We start from the raw sequence: 15,450 nt of genomic DNA on the forward strand, positions 1-15,450 counted from the left end.
TTGAGTAGTGTACCGCGGAAACGTTTGTACAAAGATATAATCGATGTGTGTCTGCGTGTTCCGGTTTATCGTCAGTTATATGCAGTGGGTTCAGGAAAAGATCTAAAAAGAGTAAAACAAATGCCAGTACGTTCATCTGTTAAATCTTTCTTCTTTAAACATTATAGCGGCACGCTACCGGTAAAACCCTGGCTGCAGGAAAAAGGACTATATGTACACCCATGGACACTTAACTGTAGATTATGCCAAAAGCTGGAAACAATTGAGCACACCTTTCTGGACTGTTGGGGTGCGGTGTTTCACTGGGACATCCTCCAACGAACCCTGAAAAAAGACTTACCATTAACGCCTTATGGCATTCGCTTTTTGCCCGTAAACAATGATGGAGGCGTGCCCTATGATATGTTCATGGCACTTAGTCTGCATTCTATGTGGAAAACTCGCATGGCGATTCAAAATGCCGAAGAGGATGCTCGCACAGTGCGAGAGTACTTCATTGAAAGCGTAGCTTATGTAAGAGAAGTTTATCGAGTCATGACGGAAGAACCTGAGTGGTTACCCGTTCTGGATGTTCTAGCGCAATTTAAGATGTTTTAAGCCGCTCACTTCAGCCGATTGGTGGCTGGAGCTACTAATTTGTGTACTGAGCAGTGCGCGTTGTGTTGTCGCCAAGCAGGCAATAAAGAAAAAAACTCCTCCCACCTCCCCGAAGGGGATAGTGCGGAAATGCGAATGCATTGGGTGCACCGATGAGTGCGCTGCGGCAAGCAGTAACGGAGAGAGGCATGCGCTCCACTGCATTTATATACATTTTCCGAGCGCAGCGAGCGGAGAGAGGGTACGCGGAGAGGAGAGAGAGACCCGCGCAACACGCCTGCCCCGCGCGCGAGCTCTCTCTCCCGCCGAGCTCCGCGATGCGAGCGCCCTCACAAGCCCGAGCGTGCTCCTCCTCTCCACTCACTCTCCGCTACTCCGCCCGAGCTCCGCAGAGCCTTGAGCTCCGCGATGCGAGCGCCCTCACACGCCCGAGCGCGCTCCTCCTCTCCCCTTGCCCTCCGCTACTCCCGCCCGAGCTACCACCTGCTCCGGTTGCTAGGCGCGCCACAGCTGTTGCTAGGGGCGAGGAGGAGCGCGGAGAGATAACACCTGCGGGCGCACGCCGACGGAGCCCGACAACCCCCGACTAAGAAATGCATTCGCATTTACGACGACGACGACGACGAAGGCAGAACTACGAGGCGCGCGCTCACGTGCGCTCGCGCTGGAGGTTTACGACGACGACGACGACGACGAAGGCTGAACTACGAGGCGCGCGTTCACGTGCGCTCGCGCTGGAGGAATGCAGGCGCACGCCAGCCAACGGAGCAAGACAACCCCCGGCTAATAAATGCATTCGCATTTAAAAAAAAAGATCCACCCCTGCTCATGCACACACACGTACGCACATGCACACGCATACTTACACATACACACACGCAGACACGCACGCGCGCCCACACGCAGATGCACACGCACGCACACGCACACAAATACGCACACAACCGATTAATAAGATTAATATTTTAAACCGATGCCCAGCCCTAATACGCTCGCAGTGAACACACGCACACAAACATGCGCGTACACACACGCATACGGGCGTAGTAGCACGCGTGAGAGCTAGAAAGCGTGAAATACGTCGACTTTCACCAGTCTGCATAGTCTTCGTATATGAAATATACGTGTCAGACATATGAAATATACGTGTTTATACTAACTACGGAGGAAGCAAATAGCCTGTGCTCTGACACTTGCAGCGTTTTTTGCACTGTGATGTGACAGATACTACCGAAATCACATAGATACCCCGCGAGGATATCAAATGGCGTGTTATTGTGCCTGAAGCAAAAAAAAAAAAGTTTGGAAAAGAACAACTGTGTTCAAGTCTTCACAAATAACAACGAACTTGCTGCTGCTGATCCATCGAAAGTTGTTGGTTGCCATAAAGACTGGCACAAAACTACACAGCACCATATATCCATATTGAGATGCCCGTAGCACCACGCGAAACGTTCGAGTCGTAAGCCAATCTGAAGCAAATGAAGGGTATACCGCCTATCGTTCTGTAGCTTGTCGGGCCCTATTCTGGCTGCTCCGATCCCCAGAGACTCAGGACCCTTCACTGGACGCTTTCGCCGGGCAGTGAGGGCTGCGGGTGCGAATGAATATGGTGAAGAGGGACTCGACGCGTATGAGCTCCTCTTCCCCCGCCTCCTGGATGGTGTCCGTCACGCGCTGCACGCTGGTCTCGGGAAGCCGCAGCGCGAGCAGGCCGAAGCAAAGTGCGCCCAGCGACACGACCACGAGGTGGACCACGTCCGACTGGACCACATCGATGCGCACCAGGTTCCTCACGACCACGGCCACCAGGGCGCCGAGGCGGCCGCTCAAGGTGGCCCCCGCGAGCCCCGCTCCCCGCACCACCGTCGGAAAGACCTCGATGGTGTACACACAGAGCACGACGAGCACGCAGATCATCACGAGCGCGATTCCCGTCGGCAGCAGCGTGGGGGCGACGCTCGCGGCTGTCAAGACGGCCATAATAATGGATAGGACGGAGAGCAGCGCCATCAAGAGCGACAGTAGGCGGCGGCGACCCCAGGTCTTCATGAAAAGGTAGTGGGTGACTAGGATCGGCCCCGTGACGTACATGACGACCGCCGAGGACGGGGTGAAATCTCGCAGACCGGTCTGCGGCCGCAGGATCACGACGGCGTTGAAGGCGAAGAACCAGCAGCCGCACACGATGATGGTGCGTGCGCGTATGTGGCTCGAGCGGACCAGAGCCCAGACGGTGCACGTGAGCGGCAGGCTGCGCTGGCGGCTCTTGAAGTTGTTCACCACCTCCCGGAAGAGGGGCCCCAGCTCGCAGAGGTTGAGCCCGTTGACGCGGGCCGCCCGCAGCACCACCTGCTCGGCCTCGGCGAACTTCCAGGTGACCGTGAGCCAGCGCGGAGACTCCTCCATCCAGTACGTGGCGGGGGCCATCAGCAGAGCGGGCAGCATGATGCTCGCCTGCACCACCGCCCAGCTGTACGTGAATCGAGCGGCCATGGCCAGCCAGAGGGAGCTCAGGATGGCTGCCGCGCACAGCGCCAGCGTCACGAAGCCCGTGCGGCTGTCGCGGGGCGTCACCTCGAAGAGTATCAGCGTGGCGCCCAGTTCGACGGCCCCCGCAGCCGCCGCCGCCGTGAAGCGCAGAGTCGCGAACATGTAGAGGGACCGCGCCAGGCAGGTGGCCAGGCCAGAACACACGAAGGCCGCGACCGCGGCGCAGACCACGGGCCGGCGTCCAAGAACGTCCGCTCCGAGTCCCGCCAGGGGCGCAGCGACCGCGCCGCCTATGAGCTGGGTTCCCATGAGCCCGACCATGAGTCGTCGCCGGTGGCAGACCAGGTCCCACTGGCTCGTGATGGTTGGGCCTCCCTGGCTCAGGTCGTAGTCCCACGCCTCGCAGGGCACCTCGGTTCGGTTGTAGTCTTCGGGAGGGGGTAGCGGCGGCTCGTAGCGAGCGCACTGGTCGGGTCCGCCGTCGGCGCGGCGCGGCAGGCTGAGGTTCCTCCACTCTTGGAGCGGCACGTGCTCGTAGCCCGGCGGCGGTCGGCACCAGTGGTCCACGGGTCGCGCAAGCACCAATAGCGCCATGTGGTGCAGCACCGTAGCCAGCAGGCACACCAGGGTTCCGAAGAGCACGCGCCTCTGGAAGGGCCCGTTGCCAAACACCAGCACCGAATTGGGTGCCTGCAGCCCGATTAGGTTGTGCAGCCGACGGTCGTACTGGGTGCGGAAGTGTGCCAGCGGAGAGCCAGACGCCTCTGAGTCCATACAGGAAGAACGAAGCTTGCCTCAGCAGCAGCGGCTCGGGGTTGCGCGAGCCCAGGTGAGCCGCGCGCGGTTTAACTGCCGCAGTCGTCGCCATCATCATAGTAATCTTTATCATCACCATCATCAGCAGCAGCACTTACAAAAGGTAAGCGACACGCTCCCACCTACGGAAACTATATATGGAAGGTGTGCAGGGTAAATGCCTCCCGGTTCGCCAGTACTTGCCGGTCCCTGTCGACGTCGTCACCATCGGTGCTAAATGAGAAGAAACTAAATGAATAATGACGATGAATTGCATTGAATAATGATTATAAAGCCATGCGCAGCCCGACTCTCCAGGAGCACACACTCTCTGTCTCCCTCTCTCTCTCTCTAACCGTTTGAGTCGAGGTGCTGATGTTAGGGCACCCGCCCGGTAAGGGGCATCCTGAGTCTGGGATGTTTTGGACTGTGCTGGCCATCCGTGCCCTCTCCACCAATCTAAAATAAAACAAGCTTAAAAATAAAACCTAAAAAAAATTCACGCATCTCCACGAAGTGAATCATGACCAGTGGGCGAAGCACTGGGGATCGTTGTTTCCAATACAAATACAATTCAATCCAATCCAATGCTCCTCGCACATGCGCTGCACGGCTCTCCAGGAGCACACATTCTCTCTCTCTCTCTCTCTCTCTCTCTCTCTCTCTCTCTCTCTCTCTCTCTCTCTCTCTCTCTCTCTCTCTCTCTCTCTCTCTCTCTCTCTACCCTTTTCTGAACCTTTTATTTTGCTCTTGTTAACCTTTTGGGAACCTTTTGTCCACAGATGTTTCGATTTACACGGTGCTGTGTCGTGAGCACGGACGCCGGACGCCGGACAAGCCTCGGCCTTAAAGGAGCCATGAAGAGAAAATACAACTTCGTGTAATTTCAAAGAACTAGGATTCAGTTTCTCACTCAGCTTCATTACAGCCCCAAAAGATGTTTTTTAATGAAAAAAAAAGCAAGAAGTATTTAAAAACTTTCAAATTTTGCGCCACAGTGACGTGTTATAAGCAAGAATGACGTCATACGGGCCAAGAATAAAACAATTTTCAGTCCGTTAACGGCACGTTAACATTCAAGTGATGCGGTAAAATGGAACTAGAGGCCCCATTACAGTCGTCCAATCATGTGTCGTCGCGACAGGTCAGTTAGGCGGCCGCCAATCGCGCAAACAAGGTTCCGTGACGTCATGGAAAAGTTGCGGAAAATTGGCTAGGGGGTCGCGACTGCTTCACACGTTTTCTGTAATCTCTCCATTATTTGTTCGAAGATTGCGATGATATTGGTATCATTGTTATCGGGACTAAGCAGTCTTTCTAATAAACCCAACTTGTATTTTGTCTTCATGGCTCCTTTAAGGTGCTTCGCCCCTAAAGGAACATTAAAGCAGTTCCACTGAACGGGAAAACTGTATAGTGCAGAGCAGTTATTCGCCATAGGGGCTGTGGCGCAGTTCTTTACTACCACCCCGCACGCTCTTCCCCTCCCTGTCTCACTTTTCTCTTGATGAATCGAATAGGGGTTTGTTAAATGCAATTCAATTTTCCCGCCTTCGCAGTGCTCGCGCGCCTTCTCCTGGGACAGTTTTCTCTCCATTGCCACAGAAAGTCTGCGGACGTGGAAACTTCGGCCCCGCTTCTGTAAATGTTTTCGGTCGGAAATTTGTGGTCCCTGTGGCTAAATTGTGCATCACTCGTCGTCGCTTCTTCTGAGGACCACGTTGATACCATACTTTTTTCGCTGAGTGGTTCTTCTGGCGAATTATCGGAACTATTCACTTGGACCACGCCGCGACTCAGCTTACCCTAAAGGGCTAGGCGCCTTACGTTGGTGGCGGTGCGCGGGTAGGCTGAGGCCTAACCCGGCGAAGTGGGGCGCCATGCCCGAAGTTGAGAAGGTGGAGGGAGAGGAAATCTCTCGCGAAGGAGCGAATAGCCCGGGTTGGAAGACATCGCTGGGCAGGAACAAGAACGCTCGTATAGGAACGCCAGTTTCAGCGGGCAACGCATCACACGTGGGCTCGAACAAACGCCGCCGCACGGCAGCCGCTCAAGGCGCGATGAAGCGCCTCGCCGCCGCATCGAGGCTCCCGCGGCTACCGAGGGAACACATACGCAATATTGTCAGGCCGAGGGACGGACTTGACGTCAGAAAAGTAAGCCAAATTAGGCTCGCACAAGCACTCGCCATGGCGGCTGCTCTAGCCCCAGCGGAGACCGAGGGTGACATCGTTTGCCCTAACGTCGCGCAGAACATTGTAGTCATTTCCACACGGGCGACGAAGAATGCAAACGCATACGCTGGGATCCAACAGATTCGTATAAGAGAAGGATCGTACAAGGTGGCGGCATATATAGCGGCCCCCGATAACACCTCTATGGGAGTCATATGAGTGGACGTAGACATCAGTGATGCCCAGCTCCAAACGATGATCATCAACCAACGGAATCCGAAGGCCCTCGAAGCCAAGAGGATCAAGAAAACCACCACAGTGGTAGTGCTTTTCGACGGCATGAAGTTGGCGAACTACGTCATGTGCGGCGTCAGCTTGCTCCGCTGCACGCTCTACAAGCGCCAAACAGACGTGTGCTACACGTTGCTGTGCCAGAGCGCCTGGCCCAAATGCGTTGCACGAGGCGACGCACCGACAGCGAGGCTGAGTCACGCCTCTCCCTTTCGTCGCTGCGGCGCGGCCGAATCCCGCATCTCAGAACGCTGCGGCGCGGCCAAATCCCGCATCTCAGAACGACCAAATAAGGGCATGTCGCTACGCCCGGAGGCGAGGTCACGGAGACGGCGGGGGCATCACCCTCCGTTTCCCCATTGGCAGCGCAGCTGACTCACCGCTTCGCTACCATTCGTCAGAATTCAAACTTCAGGCAGCGAGAGCCCTGATTGGAGCTATTCGAACTTCTCGGGGCCCCAACGAACTACCCGGGGTATAAAAGAAGCCCGGAGGCTCTCATCGTCGGTATTCCTCGGCGGCTTCTCTCCAGCGCCAGTCTCTTCGGAAGCACCGAGTGAAAGGGTGCTGTCCCCTTTGTGCGAGTCATGTAACGTTTGCTTACCCTGTACAAACTGTATATGAATATTACTTCAACTCTTCGTCGGCTCGAGGACTTCGTCGCTCTGCTCTGCATCACGTCGATAGCGGACGGAGCAAGACAACGTCGCTACACCGGTGACTGCGCTCGGGTGGCCAGTCGCAAACAGTGGAGGCTGCGGTGAGAGGGCCCAGTCCCAACAGCGGAGACAGCGTCGGGATGACTGATTCCCAACATCGGTGACGAGCTGGATGCGAGTCACAACCTTGGAGACCTCCCTGGGATGCTCATTCCCAACAACGTGTGGAGGCCTGGACCACAGAGCTGACGTCTGCCCCAACCCCAACAAGAGGGTGTGCAGAGGCTGTGGAAGCGCCTCTCCACCCGAAGATCACCCGTGATTGCCGAAATGTACCCTTTGCGGAGGACCACATCCCACGGCGGACAGAATGTGCCAAGGACGCTTTCAAGTTCCTTACGTCGTGCGACGGAGAAGATGGAGCCGAAATCGCATCAAAAAGACTCAGCAACAGCTGGCCCAGGAGGGCCGGTCACGTGATTCCAGCGTCGCCAATGCTCCCAGGAGGGGGCGCTCCGTTACACCAGCTGGCCGCCGACGCGGCCATTCCAGGGGGCGCTCTCACTCCAGGGTGCGGATCCAGGAAGAGTCTACCTGGGCGGATCGGGTCAAGCGGAAGCAAGCGGCTCCGCCACCAAAGGTAACGCAGGCTCCATTGCCAGAGCATGTGGAACACCCCAGGGTTGCTAAGTTGATCCAAGAGAACGCTCGCCTAAAGGCAGAGCTTCAACAGATAAGGGCTGACTGAGTTGTTCCGCAAATCTCACTCCTCGCAGCGTGAGAGACAGCAGATGCCTCCGCCTGGGGAGGCACAGGCGCGCTCGAGTAAACGTAGGGCCTCGCAACCGGAAGGGGAGGGAGACCCTATGGAGACCGAGTCCAACAGCAAGGCTCTGGAAAGCATGCAGCCATCGATTACACAACCTGCTGATACCATGACTACCATACTGAAAATGATGTCGTCTCTTGAAAGTACTCAGGCAGCACTGGCTACATCACGCTCGTCTTCGAAAGGCCGGAGCAGGGCACAGTCGCCTGCAGGCGCAGTAGCACAAAACCCGGCAAGGGAGTGGCTAATTCAGAACAGTGATCATGGCGGGAAACACTAATGAACTGTTCGTGTGGCAGTGGAACTGTGCTAGCTTTAAAAGGCGCAGGGCTCCGCTGCAGCAGTTTGTCGCTTCGCAGGCGGTCAAACCGCACGTAATTATCTTACAGGAAACTCTCGGTGATCCGTTAAGCTTCCCGGGCTATAGAGTCGTCTCGGTGCGCGTGGAGGGGAAGCGGGGTTTGGCAACTTTGATCGCAAGAAAATGCTCCTTCCAGGAGCACACACTATAGCTGGGCAAAACCAGGGCGGAGGTTACTATGGTCGAAATCATCCACAGCAGCTGGCTCAAAAACAGTGTATTCATCCTAAATGTCTACAGCTCGCCGTCGGACAACCGGCAGGCGTTTGCTTCGATCATGTCAAAAGCGGTGACTCTGGCCAAGGGAGCCCCCATCGTGGTAGCGGGAGACTTCAATGCTCCGCATGGCGCCTGGGGCTACCCGAGGCAAGAGGGAGAGAGAGAGAAAACTTTATTTTATACATTCTGGGTTACTGAGGTGTGGTGACCGACTGCTGCATCTTGCCGGTGACCTCGGCCGCTCGTTCCGTTAGATTCTTCTGAACCTGCAGGTCTGAGCTGCCCAGCGCCTCCTCCCAGTGCTCGCCAGTGGGCATTAAGGGAAAAGGGTCTTTGGGGCAATTCCACATAAGATGTGTGATGGTCTCGTGTGCACCACATGCAGGGCAATTGGGTGAGGGGTACACAGTAGGGTAAATTAAATTAAGCCTGGCGCGACATGGCAATGTGTTAGTTTGCATTAGGCGCCAGAGTCGCTCCTCGGCGTTAGTCAGTTGCGGGTGAGCAGGCGGGTATCGACGGCGGGTGAGGCGGTAATGCGCAGTGACATCGTGGAAGCTCAATAGGCTGTCGCGAGCCGACTGGGCTCCATGGAGGGGGACAAGAGTAGGCCCTGCTCGGATAGTAAGCGCTCGAGCTGCTGTGTGGACCGCTTCATTGCCCCCCAGCCCTGTGTGGGCAGGAGTCCAGATCAGCTCCAACTGGGAGGTTGGGGGATTTTGAAAAAGAATTTTGAGCGCCAGGGGAGAAATAGTCTCTTTGGCAAAATTTTTGATGGCCGTTTTCGAATCAGAAATTATAATTGCCGGGGTCGGCCGGTGTCATATAGCCAGCGCAATAGCCGCCTCTTCCGCCGATGACGCGTGGCGCGTACGTATGGTGAGAGAATTGAGGGGGGTGCCATGGGGTCATATATAGCCGTCACTGCATGTGCTTCGTGATGTCTGTAACTAGCAGCGTCTACATATACCGTATTTGGCCTGATGGGGTACTTTTTAGCCAATGCCCATGCACGCTGTTCTCTCCGCTTCTGATTGTGCACTGTGTGCATATTGCGCGGGAGTGGGCGCACACGTAGCAATCCATGAATTTCTTGGGGAATGGGGACACGCGCGTCACTTATTATTGGGGCTTTGATTCCTATCCTGTTCATAATGTGTCGGCCGGTAGGTGTTTCCGACAGGCGAGAGTACTGGCTAAGCAGGTGAGCTTCGATTAGCTCTTCCGCGGTATTATAGACGCCGAGCTGTTCCAGTCGGGCAGTGGAAGTACTTTGAGGTATCTGGAGAGCAGTTTTATAAATTTTCCGAATCAGACAATTGATTTTAGATAATTCACATGGAGAGGGATTAAGATATGGCAAGGAGTAAGTAATGCGGCTAATTACAAAAGCTCGAATTAGCTGTATTCGCTCGGCTTCTTTTAGCGCCTTGTTGTGGACAGTAATGCGGCGTATGAGGCCTATCGTTTGGTTGGCCTGGGAAGTTAGTTGTGCTATGTAACGAGTGTTGGCTCGGTTGCTCTGTATAGTGAGCCCTAGGATTTTTATGCTCGGTACTGACGGTACGTTTGTGTGGCTCATATGGATTTTTATCGAGGTGTTTGACGGAGAAGTTCTTTTCACTGGAAGTACAAGAAGTTCGGACTTTTCTGGGGAGCATTCAAGGCCTGCCTTAGTGGCTTCTGCAATTACTATGTCAGCCCCGGTTTGAAGAACATCTATTTGTGCGTCGCTGCCTCCCGACGTCCAAAGGGTTATGTCGTCAGCATAAATACTATGCCGAAGATGAGGAATCCGAGCAAGCTGCTGAGGAAGATTGAGCAGGACTAAGTTAAAAAGCAGGGGGGAGAGTACAGCCCCTTGAGGAGTGCCTATAGAAGGAAGGGGTATGGTGTCGGTTACAATATCCCCAATTCGTAGCACTGCTGTGCGGGCGGTTAAGAAGCTCTTTACATAGTTGTACGTGCGTTGGCCTGGAGCTATTGATTCTAAATTTTGAAGTATGGTTGTATGGGATACTCGGTCGAAAGCTTTTTTGAGATCAAGTGCAAGAATGGCTGCCGCGTCCACTTTGGAGGGAGGTGTGATGATCTCGTGTTGTAGTTGTAGAAGTATGTCTTGGGTAGATAACCCATGCCGGAATCCTATCATAGTATACGGAAATGCCCCGGTTCGATCAAGATATTTTACCAGACGTGCGTGGACAACGTGCTCCATGACTTTTCCCATACATGACGTAATAGAAATAGGACGAAGGTGTTCAAGGCTGAGTGGTTTTCCAGGCTTAGGTATTATGGAAATTTTGGCGTGTTTCCACGTAGGAGGTAGGATTCTATTGGTCCAGTAGTAATTATAGTATTGGGTCAATACTGTGATGGAGTTGTCATCAAGGTTGCGGAGCATTTTGTTTGTTACGCCATCCAGACCTGGTGCTGACCCAGGTCGGATGGTAAGGAGTGCGGCTCTGACCTCGGCTTCGGCAATATCTTGATCGAGCTCCTCGTTGTCCGTTCCTTGATAAGGCGGAAGCGATATCGTGCTCCCCTGGGCTATGTATAGTGCTTGGAGGCGTTCTAGAAGTTCTTGGTTAGTTCCAGGGAATGTCTGGATTATTTTTGTGAGACGATGGTTGTTGGCTGTTCGGGAGTGACCGGGAACGAGCATATGGCGCAATATGGCCCAAGTGCGACGCATGCCAAGGTTGCCTTTCATCTGGTCACAAAACTGCCCCCATTGCGCGCGGGTCAACTCGGCTGTGTATGCTTCTATTGCTTTACCAACATTTGCTAGCTTAAAGCGAAGGCGTCTATTATGTTTCTGGTGCCTCCATCTGCGCTGTAAGCTTTTGTACGCGTCCCACAGGTGCTGTAGGCGAGTGTCCACCGTTTCAGCGGGAATATCTGGGTCTATTAGCTGATCGTACTGCCGTTTCGTGTCTATCAGTTCGTTAACCCACTCCTGAAGTGTAGCGGCATTGACCTCGGGGGGAGTGTTCTGCTCGCAAGCACGTCTGAAGGCGTCCCAATCAGTGAGATATTGTTGTCGAAGGCATGGTGTTAACGTGGAAGCAAGCTGAATGTCAAGTTGAATGATAAAGTGGTCGCTGCCCAAAGTGTGGGTCATGCAGCTCCATTTTGCCACATCTATCCGGCGTGTAAAAGAGAGGTCTGGAGAAGTGTCCTTTTGTGCACTATTACCTATCCTCGTGGGGATGGAAGGATCTGACTCAACAGTGAGCCGTTGAGATTGTACCAATTCCCATAAGAGGCGGCCATTTCGTGTGGATTGGCTGTAGCCCCACGCCGTGTGAGGGGCATTGAAATCACCTAGCACAACTAGTGGGTGCTGTTGCGCGGCTCGTGAGGCAAGAGCGAATAGTTGAGTAAAGCTGTGGGCGTGTTCTCGAGGGCTGCTATACACATTCAGTATACAAAGTCGGGAGGCAGCGTGTTTTGGAGGATATAATACGACAAGATCATGAGGTATGTCGATGCTATCAAATTGCTGACGTTCCGCGGGGAGGTTTCGTTGCACTAGCGTAGCTGTATACGGATTATTGCTAGACTGAAATGTTTGGTACCCTGTGAGCAATCCACCAAGGGTAACAATCTCCTAAAGGCGGTATCCGACTGTTCGCTGGAACTATTTACAAATTCGCACTACCCGATGAGAACAGGCACGTCAGTAGTCCAAAACATCACTCCGGACCTGGCGTTCGTCAAGAACGTTCCCGGAGCAAGGTGGCAAAATTTACAAGAGAATCTAGGTAGCGACCACTTCATAGTGGCTATTACCCTAGCAATCCACGCAGCTCCCCTTAGGGAATATAAAGTAACGGATTGGGATGCCTTTCGGAAATTGCGAAAGGAGGACCAGAATGAATACGACAGCTTGGACAGCATTTTTTGAAAAGCTCGAGGAAGATGCAAATTCTGCGACCAAGGTTGTCAAAACGGACCTGAGGTTTGATGGAATAGATGCCCGCCTCGCGCACCTCTTAGAGGCCAAGAATTCCATCCTAACCGGATGGAGAACGCAAAGGCTCAATCGCAGACTACGCAAGAAAATTGCGGAGCTCAATCGCGAGATTGAGGCCCACTCTATTGAACTTTCCGAACAGCAGTGGAAGGAAGTATGTGTTTCGGTTAACGGACAGATGAGAGTGGGGGGCAAATGGAACCTCCTCAAAGAATTATTTGATGAGTCTCAGTCCAAGGGTAATCAGAGATTGGCTATCGACAGAATCGTTCACAGCCAAAAGGCAAAGGGGGTGTCCGAAAAGGCCCTCCTGCAGGAGTTAGCGGACAGATATCTTCCTCTGGGCTCTTCCGGGAATGCGGATTATCCTCGTTACCGGGGGGTAACGGTGGAGGAGCTGGACGCACCTTTCACTGAATACAAAATTTGGGACGTCCTACTCGACCTCAACGGGCGCTCTGCGCCGGGCCCGGATGGAATCTCAAATAACCTCTTACGTAACTTGGACGGAAAATCTATTCCGAAGTTAACTAAGGAACTCAACAAAATCTGGGAGATCGGGCTCGTTCCAGATTCTTGGAAGGCGGCCACGGTTGTGCTCATCCCAAAGACAGGCAAACCTCTAACGCCGGACAACATGCGGCCCATTTCGCTTACGTCCTGTGTGGGCAAGGTGGCTGAACATGCGATTCACACTAGGGTTTCCCGATACATAGAAAGCCTGGAGCTGTTTCCCCGCAATATGGTAGAATTTCGACCTGCACTATCCACACAGGACGTCATGCTCCTTCTCAATAAACAAATTATTGACAACTACACCAGGGATACTAGAGGCATACTCGGGCTAGACCTGACTAAAGCTTTTGATAATATCTCGCACAAATATGGGCCTGGGACAACGTTTCCACGCATATGTTAGCTCCTTTCTCAGGGATCGCAAGGCTACCATCCAAATCGGTCAAATTAAATCTGAGGAATTTACCTTGGGAGCGAGAGGCACCCCACAGGGTGCAGTCATCTCTCCACTTCTCTTCAATATTGCCATGAAGGGCCTTTCGGAGCGACTAGCCATGGTGTGCGGGACCAACCATGCCCTCTACGCGGACGATATCACCGTGTGGTTCATGGGAGGGTCCGACGCTGAGGTAGAGCAGGCGCTTCAACAGGCATTAGACATAACGGAAAATTTTCTAGTCGATGCGGGAATGAGCCTGTCACCAGCCAAGTCGGACTTATTACTCTACAGACCCACTCGACACGGGATGAGGAACCTCACTCCTTTAGAGCAGATTCCCATGGCTATATACACACGGGATGGGCAGAGAATCCCCAGGGTAGACTCCATCAGGATCCTCGGTCTTCTACTGGACTCAAAGGGGCGGAACTCTAAGACAATAGCCCGCATCACCCCCAAGACGGAGAACATGCTTAGGCTCATACTCAGAGTCTCTAACCGCAGGGGAGGGTTGAGCCAGAGCAGTCTCCTGCGGCTTTACCATGCGTTTCTTATGAGCCACATTAATTACGTCGCTTCGGCTCTGCACTGGTCCAAAACGGACGCATTATGCTTTTGCACTAATGCGCAAAAGCATAAAGCGAGTTCTAGGCTTGCCTCTCAACACAAACACTGAGAAGCTCATGCAATTGGGCATGCATAATTTGCATAATTCCCTCTCCGAGGTGATCGAGGCCCAGAAGACGGCTCAGCTCGTGCGTCTATCGTCCTCGCGGGCTGGTAAACGCATCCTCGAATCCATTGGCTGCGGTCTTAAGGAGTCTAACGAGCGTAAAGTGGCCTTATCGCCCTCGATCAGAAGTACGTTTACAGTACGTCCGCTTCCAAGAAATGTCCATCCGCAATACAATGTAGGGTGCTGCTTAGCTCGGGCCCGCTCTTTATTGACCTCGGTTGCAGAGAGTCCAGAACTCGCGACCTTTGTCGATGCAGCCCAGTACGAGCGCTCCGACTGCTTCGCAGTGGTCTCGGCCCACCATAGTGGCGAACTCCTATGTTCTGCCTCAGTTAAAAATGTATCGGCAACGGTGGCTGAGCAAATCACCATTGCTATAGCAATTAACGACCCATCACGTCCAGATATCTGTACAGATTCGCGGTCCGCAGCTAGGGCTTTCGCGTCGGGCTCGATCTCGCGAGAGGCAGCGGCCATCCTCGGCAGCGAGGGCGCTGCTGGATTTCACACCATAAAATGGTTCCCGGCCCACATGGGGGTCAACGTACATCCCGATGTTCCCAACGCTAATGAGTTTGCCCATGACCGTGCGCGAGGTTTCGTTCACCGCGGCGGTCCCGGCGAATTCGTAGGCAGGCTCGCCGGGAGGTACAGGGACTCGCTCCTCACCTTCCACGAGGTCACGACTCATTATCAACTTTCTCGGAGGACTTTTCCGCTTCCTCACCCTCACCTCACTCGACCGCAATCGTCGGCATTCAGGATGCTCCAAACGGGATCTTTCCCTTCGAGGGGAAGGTTTAGCCACTTATCGCCAAACATGGAACCGCATTGTCCGGACTGCGGGGAGGCGCACTGCTCACTAACACATATGCTCTGGCATTGTCCTGCGTTACGCGCTGCAGAGTTCACCAAAGAAGAGGACTGGGAGGAAGCCCTTAAGAGCGGCGACCTTTCGGTTCAGCTTCGGGCTGTCCAGAGGGCCTGCCGGCCTTCCGGTCCCTGCGTGGGAGTGGCCCGCGACTGTCACGGACCCTTGATAGGGGCGGTCCAAGGCAGTTCCTCAGGACCTGAATAAAGTTCTTTGTCTGTCTGTCTGTCTCCTGGGACAGCTCGCATCCTTTTCTTTACCTTTTGTTGTTCTACCTGCAACGGCACGAGCGGGAGTTCTGTTCTCTTTGTGCTTGCTTTCATCTCGCACGCGCTAGAGCCTTTCTGAGCCATTTTGAACGCGTCTTCGGTTTTTCTAGTTCAGTCTTCATTTTTTTGAAGGAGGCGTATAAGCTGTATATTTTTTAAAGCGAAGCTTTATTGTCCTCCCTGGTGCCGTTTTACGCCAACGCGCCCTGCAGGAAAGCCAAC

The 15,450-nt window shown here is 53.9% G+C and overlaps 1 protein-coding gene across 1 annotated transcript; it reads right to left on the reverse strand.

Annotated features, from left to right (window-relative positions):
* Positions 1–2,148: 2,148 nt before the first annotated feature.
* Positions 2,149–3,864, reverse strand: LOC144175422 (solute carrier family 22 member 7-like). The gene has a single exon (XM_077704500.1). The coding sequence runs from the start codon at positions 3,862–3,864 to the stop codon at positions 2,149–2,151; it is 1,716 nt and encodes a 571-aa protein (XP_077560626.1).
* Between the last annotated feature and the right edge of the window lie 11,586 nt (positions 3,865–15,450).

This window comes from Haemaphysalis longicornis, unplaced genomic scaffold (genome assembly GCF_048455015.1).
Source record: "Haemaphysalis longicornis isolate Haplotype H1 unplaced genomic scaffold, Haemaphysalis longicornis Haplotype H1 scaffold_3, whole genome shotgun sequence".
In the NCBI taxonomy this organism is placed as follows: domain Eukaryota; kingdom Metazoa; phylum Arthropoda; class Arachnida; order Ixodida; family Ixodidae; genus Haemaphysalis; species Haemaphysalis longicornis.

Coding starts and splice junctions, on each gene's coding strand:
- LOC144175422 (XM_077704500.1), bottom strand. CDS start 3,864: ATGGACTCAGAGGCGTCTGGCTCTCCGCTGGCACACTTCCGCACCCAG.